At 39.1% G+C, this 15,279-nt stretch overlaps 1 protein-coding gene across 3 annotated transcripts in view; it reads right to left on the bottom strand.

The window, feature by feature from the left end:
* The window catches only part of LOC118651618 (phosphatidylinositol 3,4,5-trisphosphate 3-phosphatase TPTE2-like), an 89,198-nt gene extending 75,975 nt beyond the window's left edge, over positions 1–13,223 (bottom strand). For 2 of the 3 annotated variants that reach the window (XM_036300952.1, XM_036300954.1), the window contains exons 1-5: positions 13,177–13,223; positions 11,232–11,351; positions 9,705–9,804; positions 9,502–9,565; positions 8,679–8,743 (exon numbers count right to left, since the gene is read on the bottom strand). In XM_036300952.1, coding sequence (XP_036156845.1) covers positions 8,679–8,743; positions 9,502–9,565; positions 9,705–9,804; positions 11,232–11,351; positions 13,177–13,208 — 381 coding nt within the window. In that variant the 5' untranslated portion in view covers positions 13,209–13,223. The remainder of the gene's footprint in view (positions 1–8,678; positions 8,744–9,501; positions 9,566–9,704; positions 9,805–11,231; positions 11,352–13,176) is intronic. The other variant, XM_036300955.1, reaches the window with a different exon arrangement.
* Between the last annotated feature and the right edge of the window lie 2,056 nt (positions 13,224–15,279).

Below are 15,279 nucleotides of genomic sequence, written 5' to 3'. Positions count from 1 at the left end.
CTGGAAAAAATCCCAGTTGATCATGGTGTATGATCTTTTTAATATATTTCTGGATTTAGTTTGCTAATATTTTGTTGAGCATTTTAGCATCTATGTTCATCAGGAATATGGGCTTAGAATTTTCTTTGTTGTGTCTTTATCTAGTTTTGGAATTACTAGTAGGATAATGCTGGCCTCAGAAAATGAGCTTGGGAGTCTTTCCTCCTTTTGAAAAATTTGGAATAGCTTGAGAAGGATGTGAGTTAGTTCTTCTTTAGATGTTTGGTAAAATTCACCTCTAAAGCCATCAGGGCTTTTGTTTTGGGGAGGTTTTTTTTATGACTCCGTCAATTTCACTAGTTGTAATCTGTCTGTTCAGATTCTCTTATTCTTCCTGATTTACTGATTTGGAAGGTTGTAGGCTTCTATGAATTTATCCATTTCTTCTATATTGTCCAAATGGTTGGCATAATATTTTCTTATAATCATTTGGGTGTCTTTAGTGTCAATTAGCACTTCTCCTTTTTTATTTCTGATTTATTTATTTGGGCTTTCTTTCTTTCTTCCTTTCATTTTTTCTTTCTTTCTTTCTTCCTTTCTACCTTTCTTTCAATGAGTCTTGTTAAAGGTTTGCCAATCTTGTTAATCTTTTCAAAGAACCAGCTCTTGGTTTCAATGATCTTTTGTATTTTTTTTACTCTACTTAGCTTATTTCTGCTCTGATGTTATTATTTCCTTCCTTCTACTCACTCTTGGCTTTGTTGCCCTTTTTCAAGTTTCTTTAAGTGTAAAATTAGATTGTTTACTTGAGCTTTTTCTTATTTCTTGAGATAGGCTTGCAATGCTATGAATTTCCCACAGATTTGGGGTTATTGTGTTCTCATTTTCATTTGTTTCAAGGTATCTTTTGATTTTTTCCCTTGATATCATTGTTAACCCATTCATTGTTTAGCAATATGTTATTTAGTATCCATGTCATTGTGTGGTGTTTTTTGTGTGTGTTTGTTTTTTTCCAGTTTTTTTTTTTCTTGTGATTGATTTCAAGGTTCATAGCATTATGGCCAAAGAAGATGCCTGATATGATTTCAATCTTCTTAAATTTATAGAAACTTGTTTTGTGTCCTAACATGTGGTCTATCCTAGAAAACATCCCATGTGTATTTGACAAGATTGTTTATTCTGCTGCCTATGGGTGGAATGATCTGAAGATATCATTTAAATGCTGTTGATTTAGTGTTTCATTTAAAGTTATCATCTCCTTGTTGATTTTCTGTCTGGAAAATCTATCCATTGATGTCAATGGGGTGTTATAACTATAACTGTATTACTGTTAATCTCTCCCTTTATTTCCAAGATTTGCTTTACATATTTAGATGATCCTATGTTGGGAGAAAAGGTTTACAAAGATTATATTCTCTTGTTGGATTGATCCCTTTATCATTTTGTAGTATCCTTCTTTGTCTTTTTCTAAAGTCTATTTTGTCAAATATAAGTATTGTTACCCCAGCCTTTTTTCCTTTCAAGTTTCATGAAATCTCATTTTCCATCCCTTTACTTTTAGTCTGTGTGTATCTTTCATTCTGATGTGGGTCTCTTGAAGACAGCATATTTATGAGTCTTGTTTACTTATCTGTTCAGCTACCTTATATCTTATGATTGAAGCATTTACATTTAAAGTGATTATTGATAGATACATATTTCTTGCAATTTTATTTTTTTTTAATTTATTGCTTAAAGTATTACAAAGGGTATTACATATGTGTCCATTTTATCCCCCTGCACTAGACATTCCCCTAGCCTCCCCTATCCCCCAGTGTCTTATGTCCATTGGTTATGCTTATATGCATGCATACAAGTCCTTTAGTTGATCTCTTACTCCCCTACCTCCTGCCCCCCAACCCTCCCCGGCCTTCCCGCTGCAGTTTGACAATCTGTTTGAGGCAGCTCTGCCTCTGTATCTATTATTGTTCAAAAGTTTATAATGGTCTCTATTATCCATGAATGAGTGAGATCATGTGGTATTTTTCCTTCATTGACTGGCTTATTTCACTTAGCATAATGCTCTCCAGTTCCATCCATGCCGTTGCAAATGGTAAGAGTTCCTTCCTTTTTAGAGCAGCATAGTATTCCATCATGTAGATGTACCACAGTTTTCTAATCCATTCATCTACTGATGGGCACTTAGGCTGTTTCCAGATCTTAGCTATGGTGAATTGTGCTGCTATGAACATAGGGGTGCATATATCCTTTCTGATTGGTGTTTCTGGTTTCTTGGGATATATTCCTAGAAGTGGGATCACAGGGTCAAATGGGAGTTCCATTTTCAGTTTTTTAAGGAAACTCCATACTGTCTTCCATAGTGGCTGCACCAGTCTGCATTCCCACCAGCAGTGCACAAGTGTTCCTTTTTCTCCACATCCTCTCCAGCACTTGTCGTTTGCTGATTTGTTGATGATAGCCGCCATTTTATTTTTTAACTATATTCTTCTGTTTTGTTTTCTTTTTTCTTTTTTTTTCCTTCTCCTGGTTCTTAAAGCAAGCCCTTGAACATTTATTATATAATACTGGTTTGGTGGTAATAAACACCTTTAATTTTTTCTTGTCTGTAAAGCTCTCTATTTCTCGTTCAATTTTAAATGTAAACTGGCTGGGCAAAGTAGTCTTGACTGTAGGTCCTTGTTTTCCATCACTTTGAATATTTCATGCCAGTCCCTTCTGGCTTAAATGTTTCTGTTAAGAAATCAGCTGATGGTCTTATGAAAGTTAATTTAGGTAACTGACTGCCTTTCTTTTGCAGCTTTTAAGATTATTTGTCATTAACCTTTGAAATTTTAGTCATGATGTTCTTGGTGTGGACCTCTTTAGCTCCATATTACTGGGAGTCTCTGTATTTTTTGGACTTGTATGTATTTTTTCTTCACCATGTTAGGGAAGTTTTCAGACACTATTTCTTCAAATAGGCTCTTGATCGCTTGCTCTCTCTTTCTTCTCTTCCTTGTACCCAAATCACATAGATGTTCTTACACTTCATGTTGTCCCACAGGACCCTTAAACTATCCTCATTTTGCCCAATGAGTATGGCTTAGTGGTTGAGCATTGACCCATAAATTAGGACATCACAGTTCAATTCCCGGTCAGGGCACATGCCTGGGTTGCAGGTTTGATCCTTAGTGGAGGGCATGCAGGAAGCGCTGATCAATGATTCACTTTCATCATTGATGTTTCTATCTATCTCTCCCTCTCCCTTTCCCTTTCTCTCTCTGAAATCAATACAAACATTTACAAAACAACAAGAAACTATCCTCATTTTTAAAACTTTTTTTCTTTTTTCTGCTCTGATTGGATATTTTTTCTTACTTTGTCTTCCAAATCACTGATTTGATCCTCTGCTTCATTGAGCCTGTTGTTTATTCCTTCCACTGTATTCTTTATTTCAGATATGGTATTCTATATCCTTATTCATGCTGTTGAGCATCCTTAAAATCCTTACTCAGAACTCTATATCTGATCAATTGTTTACCTCTACTTCATTTAGCTCTCCTTCTAGAGCATTCTCACATTCCTTCATTTGGGGCCTGGTTCTTTGTTTCCCCATTTTGGCTACCTGTTTGTATTTGTTTCTATGTATTAAGTATATCTGCTATGATCCCTCATCTTGATAGGGTGGCTTTATATAGTAGGTGACCTGTGGGACCCAGTGGCATAGTCTCCCTGATCACCAGAACTGGGTGCTCTATGAATGTCCCCTTGTGTGCATTGTATGGGCTTTCCTGTTGTAGTTGAGTCTCTCTCTATATATATATGTATTTTACTGATTCTCCACAGAGAGGAATGGAGAGGGACAGAGAGTCAGAAACATCGATGAGAGAGAAACACCGATCAGCTGTCTCCTGCACACCCCCCACTAGGGACGTGCCCGCAACCCAGGTACACGCCCCTGACAGGAACCGAACCCAGGACCCCTCAGTCCGCAGGCCAACGCTCCATCCACTGAGCCAAACCGGCCAGGGCTGTAGTTGAGTCTTGATTGTTATTGGCCCATTCATGAATGGGCTCTACCATCAGGCTGGCTGACAGTGAGCTTCAACCCCCAACACAGTATGGAGGCTGCTATCTAGGTGCTGATCACATGAAACAGAATTCACCTCAGCAGGATTTAGTGCCTGCCAATTTTTCCCTGTGGATATGCTGCTTGTGAAGCTTGTTGCATTTTTCTCTATTGTTGTCTGAAGCTGGCCACTGGGTGTATTAATTCTGGGCCTCTTCAGAGGGACTCCGGTGCAGGCCAGTGTCTGATACTGTCTGTGATTGGCCCTGAGCAACTTGTTTGGAGCTATTAGCAATCCACAGCTTATGACTCCCTCTTTTAGGCCTGAGTTCATGTGGAAAGAACCAAGCTGCACACCAAGTTCTGCTTTTGCTAGCCCCCAGCCCAGGAGTACATCAGGCAAAGATTCAAAGCACCCAGGGATTGCCTTTGCCTCCAGCTGTCTGTTAGCCTCAGTCAGTTAATGAGTCTCTGGCTGTAGTCCTCAGCAGGGCATAAGCTCCACAGGATGGGGAGAGAGGGATTCCAATAGATGGGGCTATTGTTTCCCCCAAAGCTAAAGCTACATGGATGGGAAAGGTCTGCCTAAGAAAGATGGCTTCTGCAGTATGGAGGAATGACTCAGCACAGGGATCCAGGCAGCTCTCCTCTCAGCTCTCTCCCCAGAGCCACTAACCCCAGGCTCTCCTCACACAGATCTAGTCCACTCTACCCTTTCTCTGCCAGAGCCCAAGGGGAGTGGCTACAAGCAAAATTTTGTCCACTGGTCCTTTAAGAGGGTACCTGCATTTCTAGTCATCTCTCCCTGGTGGACAGAACCCCCTGTGCTTTTCACAGTCAGATGTTTTGTGGGCACCTTTCCTAGTTCTTGTGCTCTGATCTGGGGAGCCAGGTTTGGGATTTGGACCCCAGACTTCTCAGGGAGATACCCTATAGAACTTCAGCTGCTCCCACCAACCCTCTCATGCCTCTGCTCAATGTGGCCGCCTCTTCATACCAGTCTCAATGTGGCTTCCTCTTTAAGTCCTTGGTTATAAGGCTTCTCTCCAACTAGTCTTCAGTTGATTATTCAGGATGATTTTTCTATATTTTAGTTGCTGTTGCTGGGAGAAGGTCAGTGTAGCTTTCATTTAATCCATAGCCATCTTGGAATCTCCTCCACATATAACTTTTGACTCCCTCAAAACTTACCTACTAAGTTTGACTGGAAGGCTTGCAATAACATAAACAGTTGATTAACACATATTTTTATGTTATATGTATTATGTACCATATTCATGATATGTAAATTAAGAAAATCATAAGAAGAGAAAATACACTTTCAGTATTTATTGAAAAAAATCTGCATATAAGTGGACCTGCACAGTTCAAATCCATGTTGTTCAAGGGTCAACCATATGATATATAATTATATATTATGATACATAATTATATATATTATATATAATCTACACTAATAAAAGAGAAACATGCAAATTAACTGTCCCTTCATGATGGCCACAAGCCACGCCCACCGGCCAATCAGGAGTGAGTATGCAAATTAGTGGGGCAAAAATAACGGCAGCAGCCACAGAGCCAGCCAGAGCAGGCAGGAGGCTTGGGTCGCCCAGGCAACAAAGAAAGCCAAGCTTCCCGCCTGCCTGGGCCAGTGCCGAGGGGCCTGTGGGTGGCAGCCACGAAGCAGGCCAGAGTGCAGGGAGGCTTGGGTTGCCGAGGACAACCCAAGATTCTCTCCCGCCCTAGCTGGGGGCTGAAGGAGAGGCCTTTAGGCACAGGAGGCTTGGGTCACCAGGGCCGGCTGCTGAGAGAGGGGCCTGCAAACAGCCCTCAGCCATCACCCAGGCTGGCCACACCACCATCAGGGTGAGGGTCCCCGCTGGGGAACATGGCCAGCCTGAAAATGGCCCTCAGCCCCTCAACCAGGCTGGCCAGGCACCCCAGCGGGGACCTGCACCCTGAAGGGGGTGTGGCCAGCCTGAAAACAGCCCTCAGCCCCTTAGCCATGCTGGCCACACCCCCATGGGGTGAGGGTCCCCTGTGGGATCGAGCCTAAACCAGCAGTCGGACATCCCTTGAGGGCTCCCAGGTTGAAGAGGGTGCAGGCTGGGCTTAATTATATGTAATATAATTAAGCATGCTATTTTAACAGGGAAATATATTATTCTAATATATAGTATATTTTATTTTATAATTATATACTTTATAATTACATATTATTAAATAACTATATTATCTAATATATGTTTTATACCAAAGTATATATAATATATTTTTTATTATATGTTATATATTATATATAGTTGTATACATATAATTCTAAGGGAAAAATGTTACATTTTTCTGTCTCTTAAGCGATAAACACAATGGTTACTTTTTCTATTGGTAATGATTGTGTTCATCTCTCTCAAGGCAGTTTCTAACTCTTCTGAGCAATTTAAAATCTTGTCCTTGTGAAACCCTGGAAACAAGTCTGTTTAAATATTAGGCTGAACACATTCCAGGACTTGCTCAAATTCAAATTATTTTGTATACTTTTTAGTGCTTGATAAAAAGACTTCATTATTTATGAGAAAATGTGTTTTATCTTGCAAATGGTGTTCAAACATTAGCTAACTATTTTACAGAATGAATGTTTATGAAGCTGACATGACACTATCTCAAAGAACCTGGCAGGTTCATTGACCTTTTGCTTGCTTTTCTGAACATTTGTGAATATCACACATTTCTTTCTAATTTATACTAAAGTATGCAAATGTCAATGGTGTGAAAGACCACTGCAGTGGAAAATTTAATATATTACTTTAGTAATGTACTTGAGCTAAATGAGTGAAGATTTAATAGCACATAAAAAACATAATAATTTGTATGACATTTTGAAGTGAATTAAATAATTTTGAACACGATTCTTTAACAATCAGTATTATACTGTTCATTCTTCAACAGGCAGTATTATCCTATATAATAAGAGGCTGATATGCAAATTGTCCCCCAATCGGGAGTTCGACCAGGGCGCAGGGCTAGCTGGCTAACCGCCAGTGGCCCGTCCCCTCAGCTAGCCCCACCCCCAATTGATCCCCTTAACCTGCGTCCCCTTTCCCGGGCCAGCCCGGCCCAATCAGCCCTGATTGGCGCAGGTGGACCCCACTAGTACATGAATTCATGCACAGGGCCTTTAATAGTTTTCATATAGACACAAAGCATAATGATTACCCTAAACTCAGTATTTTCAAATTCACATATGTAAAGTCATGTAAGCTACAGTCAAAATTACTGGTTGCCAGTTTTATATCTGTTTCTCCAGCTGTACCTTTTGATAATTCAAATTTAAAATATTTTGTAGAATAGCTTTTGTAAACTGTAATGTATTTGCTGCCTTTGTGAGGTGCTGTATAATGTTATAATTTCTCCATGTAAACTGAATGCTTGGACTTCCAATACAGTATTCTAAAAAGCAACAAATTAAAAGAACTTCTTACACATAACAATATTGGATGAATCTCACAGAACTTATTTTGAACATAAAAAGTCAGTAACAAAAGATGTAGTTAGAGTATGATTCCACTTATGTGAAATTCAATAAGAAGTAAAACTAACTCAGTTAGACTTTTAGTGTGTTGGGATATTGACTGAAAAAGAGCATGAAATGTTTTATATCTAGATAGAGGTGCTGGTTACATGCATATACATATATGAAATTACATCAAGATAAACACTTAAGATCAGTACATCTTACAAGTTTTTTTATGCCTCAATAAAAGTATAATTATATATGTATGAATATAGACATACACACATACACATAATTATGTATAATTACATATTATATTTTTATTGAGATATAAATACTGTAAATTGCTCTAATGTATACATACCCACACATTATGCAAACTTCTTAAGCAATGACTTTTAATTGAAATTTCATAGTACACATAATTTTATCTTTGAAATTAGTTTACTTAATCCACAAGACCTAAAGCAGTATGCCTCTACTATAATTTTGGATCTCAACCTAAGAACACATGTTTTACTTATTTACTTTAAAGAATTCCCACCCTTACCCCCTATGATAGACTACAAAAATATGGTCACAATTTGTTCAATTCCTGCCATCAAGAAATGGAGTCTGTTTTTTACTCCTTGAATCTGCACTGGATTTGCAATTTGCTTTTCTAATAGAATGAGGTAGAAGCCACATTATACTAGTTTTGAGCCTAGATCTTCAGGGGCTCTACAATCTTTTGCTTGCTACTTGTGGGATCCTTGACACTGCCACAACGAAAAAGCCCACACTGGCCTGTTAGAGAATGAAATATTACATGGAGCCATTTAACCAATCCTCAGATGCCCAGTAGGTGCCCACGGATAAATGAGTTAACTCAACTGAGATTAATTGAGCCTGTCTGTGATCACCAGAACTACCCAGTTAAGCCCAATGCAAATTCACAAACCACATTATCATGAGCTAAGCCAATGGCTGCTATTATAAGTCACTAAGTTTTTGGTTGGTGTGCAACAAAGCAAAAGCTAATTAATGTCAATCCATTATAATTTTTTACCTGAAAGAGTAAATTTTTAGTAAAATACTTCCATCTTTGGGCCACAGTCTATGGTTACTGAGAAATATGAGCATTTGTTAGATCAATACCCTTACCTGAATTGGATTCCTATAGAAAGACTCCTTTCCAGAAGATGGGAATGACATGGCAATAATACGTTCTGGAAGTCAAAATAGTCACTGTTATGAATGTCATTATAGATGCCAAACAATATGTGACAACTTAATTTACTAATAACCAGACTCCTTTTTCACAGAAAAAAAAATACTTTCAGGATTGAAAATGATAGAAAAAACTAACTAACCCTAAAGATAATCAAGATAATATAGTAAATTATCCAGTACAATGACCATTAAACTCCCCTGTGTTCCCAACTCAGTTGGTTCCAGCTATATGCGAACAGATTTGTGTTGATCTCAGTCTGGAGCTCCCCCTGTAGCGGGAATTTATTTTTTACTTAAACACCAAAGGAAAATGAGAGATCCGGGCTCCAGGGATGTTGGGAACTGCCAGGATGCTTTCCAGTGATCCTGGCTCAGAAACCTGATATCTACAAAGCAATGACCTTATTCTCTGGGGTTCTAGAAAAAAGAAGAGGTTTCTTTGGAATCCTTTGGACCCAGAATAACTACTCAATAAATTCTAAACCAAACAAATGCAGTCATCTGAAAATCCATTCAACTTCCTGTATTGTAACCAAGTAGACCTTATTTGAGATGACAATAAAAACATTGTCAGGGTTAAATTACAAATATGTCACACTACCATAGTGGCATACTTCTTCATGGATAAACAATGCTTTGAAAGAACATGGCTTAGAGAAGGCAACAACAACAACAATAAAAACCCCACATAATTACTTATACACACAAAAAAGTGAAATCAATTTAAGTAAATCAACAGTTAAATTTCACAAACCAGTAACATAAGTGAGGTCTAAGTCAAATCCATCTTTCTTGTATCGTCGTTTGTTTCCTGAAACCTGAGCATTTAAAAGAATCATTAATTTGTAAAACATAAATCAACATAAAAATAAAGATCATTATATAGATACCTATAACCCTTGCCAGTATTTCCTAAAACACATTTTTCTGAACCATAAGCATGTTTTGCCCACTTACCATCCTTCTGGTCAACTTTTCAAGCTGTCTTTCTTGGTAAGCCAGGTGAAAAATTCTCATCAGAATGATAAGGCGTAGAGACCGAAGGAGAATTACCAATCTAACAATAAATTAGAAAGATCAATTTTTGCTTTGGAAACGATGTTTTTCTCAATGTGATCTAAGTATAGAGCAGTGGTTCTCAACAAGGGATAATTTTGCACCTCCTACCCCATGTTTCCCACCCAGCCACCTAGGTCATTTGGCAATGTCTGGAGATATTTTGGGTTGTCACAATTGTGTGTGACAGCCCCCCCATCTAGTGGCAGCCCCCATAATAAAGAACAATCTGATCCCAAATAGCAATAGCGCTGAAGCTGAGAAACTGGTTTAGAGAAATAGTTGTACGATAGACACTTAGAATTTGTAGATTTAACTTTTGTGGTTTAAGATGAGTATTTTTCAGTCTTTTTCCCATCAATACAAACTGAGGATTCTTGTTCACCTCTGTTACTTCCGTCAGTAACAGAGGTTCTCTACCGCTGCTAACACATCAGGCAGGCAGCAGGTTGAGATACTTCGCAATGGGCTAGCTGGTGTCCCGCCTACCGTCAGAAAGAAACACAATGGCAGAGAACTGATGGTGGGGACTAGTGCTTCCCTAACTTGAGTGTACATACTGATTCCATAGGTCTAGTATGGGCCTGAGTTTTTTTTCTTCTTCCATTTTTAGCAAGCGCTTAGGTGATGCTGAGGTTGCTGGTCAGAGGACCATTCTAGCTATTTCAAACAACTCTAAAAGCCTATCAAATAATGTCAAATAATGTCGGAACCTAAAATGAAGTCCTGGGAAGTTATATAGCAGAAAGAAGCAAGCTATTTGATGAATGAATAAGCCTAGTGAGCCAACCCAACATTTACATCCCAGTACACATTTGCTCTTCTTTTCCTCTCTACCAGAGTAGGAAGAGGAAGAACAAAAAGAAAAATCCATCAGTGTCTCATACACATTTTAGTTTTCTAATCCCTAACAGTTCTAACTTTGTCTCAGCTTTCTTAATTTTAAATACACTATCCTGAAAATTCTACCTCTGTATTGCTACCCATGTCATCTAGTTTTATGTTCCATTAGCTGTTTTTTAGAGAATCGTCATTGGAGTCATTAAAATTTTGCATATACTCAAATCAATATTCTCTGGTAGAAAAAACTAGGAATTTCATGTATCATTTATGGTTGAAGCTCAAATTCTAATAGTGTGAATTTAAAAATGTGGAGAAGTTGAAGTTACTACAAAGGTAAAGTCCCTAGTTTTTTCTTCGGGTGTTCCATCTTCTTCATTCAACTAAAGATACTTAGTGTGTACACCCTTCGCTGGACCTACCAAGTCTTTAGTTTCCATGTATGTGGAAATTAGTCTAAACATTTCATTTTCAAGCAACTTATCTGGCACAGAATCAGGACATTCAAAGTTAAAAAGATTACACAAAATGAAAGCCACAGAAAATAAAGAAAAAATCTTTAAGAGAGATGAATCATATGTTTCTTACCTGGGAATATCTTTAAAAATCTCATAGTCATAAAAAATATAATTGAAATCAATTATTAGAGTCACTACAATAATGGCAGCATCCATGGAATTAAGTATATCAGAAAAATATGATAGTATCCTGTAGTATAAAACAAAAAAGTACGTTTATGCCCCCCAAAGAAGAGATGGGGATATTTATAAGAACACAAAGTATTTGACTCATTCCCATTAAGCATTCTATTTTAATAAATTATTTAAAATGTATTTTATAAACTAGACTAAGGGTATAATATTCATTAATATATGTGTAAAAAGCATCAATTTGTCAATTTAAGTATAGTATGGGCTATAACCAAACCATTAAAGAAGAGGCAAGCATTGCCTTCACATAGGTGCAAGAGAAAGGTAGGATGTTTGGCAGTACTATTGGGCAATGGAAGCTGAACCTGACACACTTTTAGAGCAACTGGGACTGTGAAGAATGCATAACAGGAGCTTATGAGAGGAAGAAGGGTCCACAACTTTGGCCTGCAAACTTATAGTCTGGCTTTGCACCTGTAGAACAATCCCTAACCAATGCTGAAATTCTACCCACTGAACCTTCCTCCCAACATTGGCTACTTCAGCCATGGCACTGGTGCTCCAGGGAAAGCTTTTCCCAAGTCTGGGTAGCCCTTTCAGCCTCTGAGTGACCTGGGAGTGGGCAGCTGTCCTTAACTCAAAGGCATTAGGATAGTTCACAAGGAAAGGAGAAGGCTGGGGAATTTAGTCCCTAACTCCCACAGCAATAAAACTCCAAGGCGTGGCTCACTCTATGCACCTTCTCAGAAAGCAGAGAAAATCAGCTGCTGCCTCAGTACCAAGCTGATGGAATAACCATGCCTCAGATCTCCTGTGACCTTGACAAAAGTTTTTCTTTTAACTGAGGTAGGGGCTGTTCATGTTCTATTTAACATACTGTCAGCTTTTATTTAGATTCAGTTATTAATGAAATATTAATATTTATACAAATGTTTCACATACATGTTCCTCTTAATATTTTGTATGTAGACACGTTCCTGTCTGGCTCCATTTTGCAAACCCAAAAGGGGTTTACTTGTTGAAGAAACCATCTAGAATACATTGTCAGAGACTAGAGGACCAGTTGCAACAATAATTTTAGAGCCCAATCCTATCTAATAATAGACAAACATGGTAATTGACCGTACCTTCGCCACGCCTCCCATTGGCTAGTCAGAGCAATATGCAAATTAACAGCCAACAAAGATGGCGGCTAATTTGCATACTGCAGGCAGGGTGGGACAGCGCCATCCTGCCTGCCCTCCACCATCCGGGCCTGCTATTTGGGACCCGGGCGGCAGGCGTCCATGTGCAACCCAACCTAGGGCAGCCGGACGGTGCAGCAGCGATTGGCCAGCCTGCCCGGCCTCCATCCGGGCATCCTGTGTGCGACCCGACCCAGGGCGGCTGGGCAGGGCAGCAGCGATCCACTGGCCTGCCTGGGCATCTCGTGTGGGACCCGACCTGGGGCGTCCCATGTGTGACCCGAACCTGGGGCAGCGCCCCAACCCCCGGATCAGTCCTGCTGTGTGCGTGACCCAGGGAGGTGGGGCAGGCACCAAGGGATTGGGCCTGCCATCTGCCACCCGGGGAGCGGGCCTAAGCCAGCAGGTGGTTATCTCCCGAGAGGTCCCAGACTGTGAGAGGGCACAAGTGGGGCAGAGGGACACCCCCCCGCTCCCCCCCCCCCCCGGCCAGTGCACAAATTTTTGTGCACCAGGCCTCTAGTCTAGTATAAATTGGGATTTGGATTGTTGTTTCTCTTGTGGACTATGCCTTCTAGGAGACTTGTTTTAATAAAGAGGGACACATCTGATTGGGTTGACCTGACAATTATTTGGGGATGCTTTTCATAGCAGTACAAAATAGCTTGATGTGCTTTTAGAAAAATTAGTCAAACTTACCCTTCTACAAATATTCGAAGAAGAACATCCATGAAAAAATATAAACCAATCGATAAAGAAATTGAACGATATGCCAAAGGAATATACATTGTTTGATCAGTGGTAAGTAGGTCTGCAATGACGAGGGACACATCCACAAAGACCAGCAAAATTCCAAAAATTCTACAACAAATAAATCAAGAGAATAAAAATAAAGTGGTTTTTTACCTATCTTGTTAAACTACATTTAGGCCAATAGTCTGATAAGAAAATGTCATTATTTAAAATTAAACCCTGTAGTGGTAGTTGAACTGCATTGCCTTAGAATCTGAAAAAAAGTTACTCAGTTTTCACCCAAAAGAAACAGTTGTTAAGGAAACAAAATTTCCACCAAACCACTTAATGTGATAATGTTCTTTCATCATAGACACATCAGATCAATACTCCAAAACAAGAACATATTAGCTGAATAAAAATTACATGCATCTGTTTGTAAACTCTTCTTAAAATTTGAGAATTTTATAAGGGCTTCTGTCAATTTCTTATAGTAATTAAACTTCATTAACCTCAATAAATGTAAAGAATTTAGTAAGAAAAAACAAGTGAAATCATGACTAATATAAGCTCTTAAAAGATCACTTTGGCTAATAGAATTTTTTTATCAGTGATATTTTACATATGGATGCTTTTAGAACAAGGCTGGGTACAGGAGAAGGAATTCAATTTCATGCGTTGGTGATGTAGTGGTGAGCATAGCTGCCTTCCAAACTACTGGATATAGAGTTCAAAACCGAACTTATAAGGTTTTTCAAGAATTTTCTAGAAATCGCCGATAAATTTAGTGAAACCCTCAAGAAATCTAGTGAGACCCTCGAGGTTATGAACAAGAACCAACCAGAAATTAAGCATACACTGACTGAAATAAAGAATATTATACAGAGCCCTGACCACTTTGGCTCAGTGGATAAAGCGTCTGCCTGCGGATCAAAGGGTCTCAGGTTTGATTCCAGTCAAGGGCATGTACCTTGGTTGCGGGCATATCCCCAGTGGGGGGTGTGCAGGAGGCAGCTGATCGATGTTTCTCTCTCATTGATGTTTCTAACTCTCTATCCCTCTCCCGTCCTCTCTGTAAAAAATCAATACAATATATTTTTTTAAAAAAAGAATATTACACAGAGTTCCAACAGCAGACTAGAGGATCACAAGAATCAAGTCAAAGATTTGAAATACGAAGAAGCAAAAATCACCCAACCAGAAAATCAAAAATAAAAAAAAAAACCAAAAATATGAAGATAGTGTAAGGAGCCTCTGGGACAACTTCAAATGTACCAACATCCGAATTACGGGGGTGCCAGAAGAAGAGAGAGAGCAAGATATTGAAAACCTATTTGAAGAAATAATGACAGAAAACTTCCCCTACCTGGTGAAAGAAATAGACTTACAGGTCCAGGAAGCACAGAGAACCCCAAACAAAAGGAATCCAAAGAGGACCACACTAAGAAACATCATAATTAAAATGCCAAGGGCAAAAGACAAAGAGAGAATCTTAAAAGCATCAAGAGAAAGACAGTCAGTTACCTACAAGGGAGTACCCATACGACTGTCAGCTGATTTCTCAACAGAAACTATGCAGGCCAGAGGGAGTGACAAGAAATATTCAAAGTGATGAATCGCAAGAACCTACAACCAAGATTACTTTATCCAGCAAAGCTATCATTCAGAATTGAAGATCAGATAAAGAGCTTCACAGATAAGAAAAAGCTAAAGGAGTTCATCACCACCAAACCAGTATTATATGAAATGCTGAAAGGTATCCTTTAAAAAGAGGAAGAAGAAGAAAAGGGTAAAGATACAAATTATGAACAACAAATACACATCTATCAACAATTGAATCTAAAAATCAAGTGAGTAAATAATCTGATGAACAGAATAAACTGGTGAATATAATTAAATCAGGGGCATAGAAAGGGAGTGGACTGACTATTCTCAGGGGGGAAAGGGGTATGGGGGTGCGGGAAGAGGCTGGACAAAAATCGTATACCTATGGATGAGGACAGTGGGGGGGGTGAGGGCGGAGGGTGGGTGGGAACTGGGAGGAGGGGAGTTATGGGGGGAAAAAAGAGG

This window comes from Myotis myotis, unplaced genomic scaffold, assembly GCF_014108235.1.
Source record: "Myotis myotis isolate mMyoMyo1 unplaced genomic scaffold, mMyoMyo1.p scaffold_m19_p_3, whole genome shotgun sequence".
Lineage (NCBI taxonomy): Eukaryota > Metazoa > Chordata > Mammalia > Chiroptera > Vespertilionidae > Myotis > Myotis myotis.
Note: the sequence above shows the minus strand (reverse complement) of the source record. Positions and strands in the feature narration are given on the sequence as shown.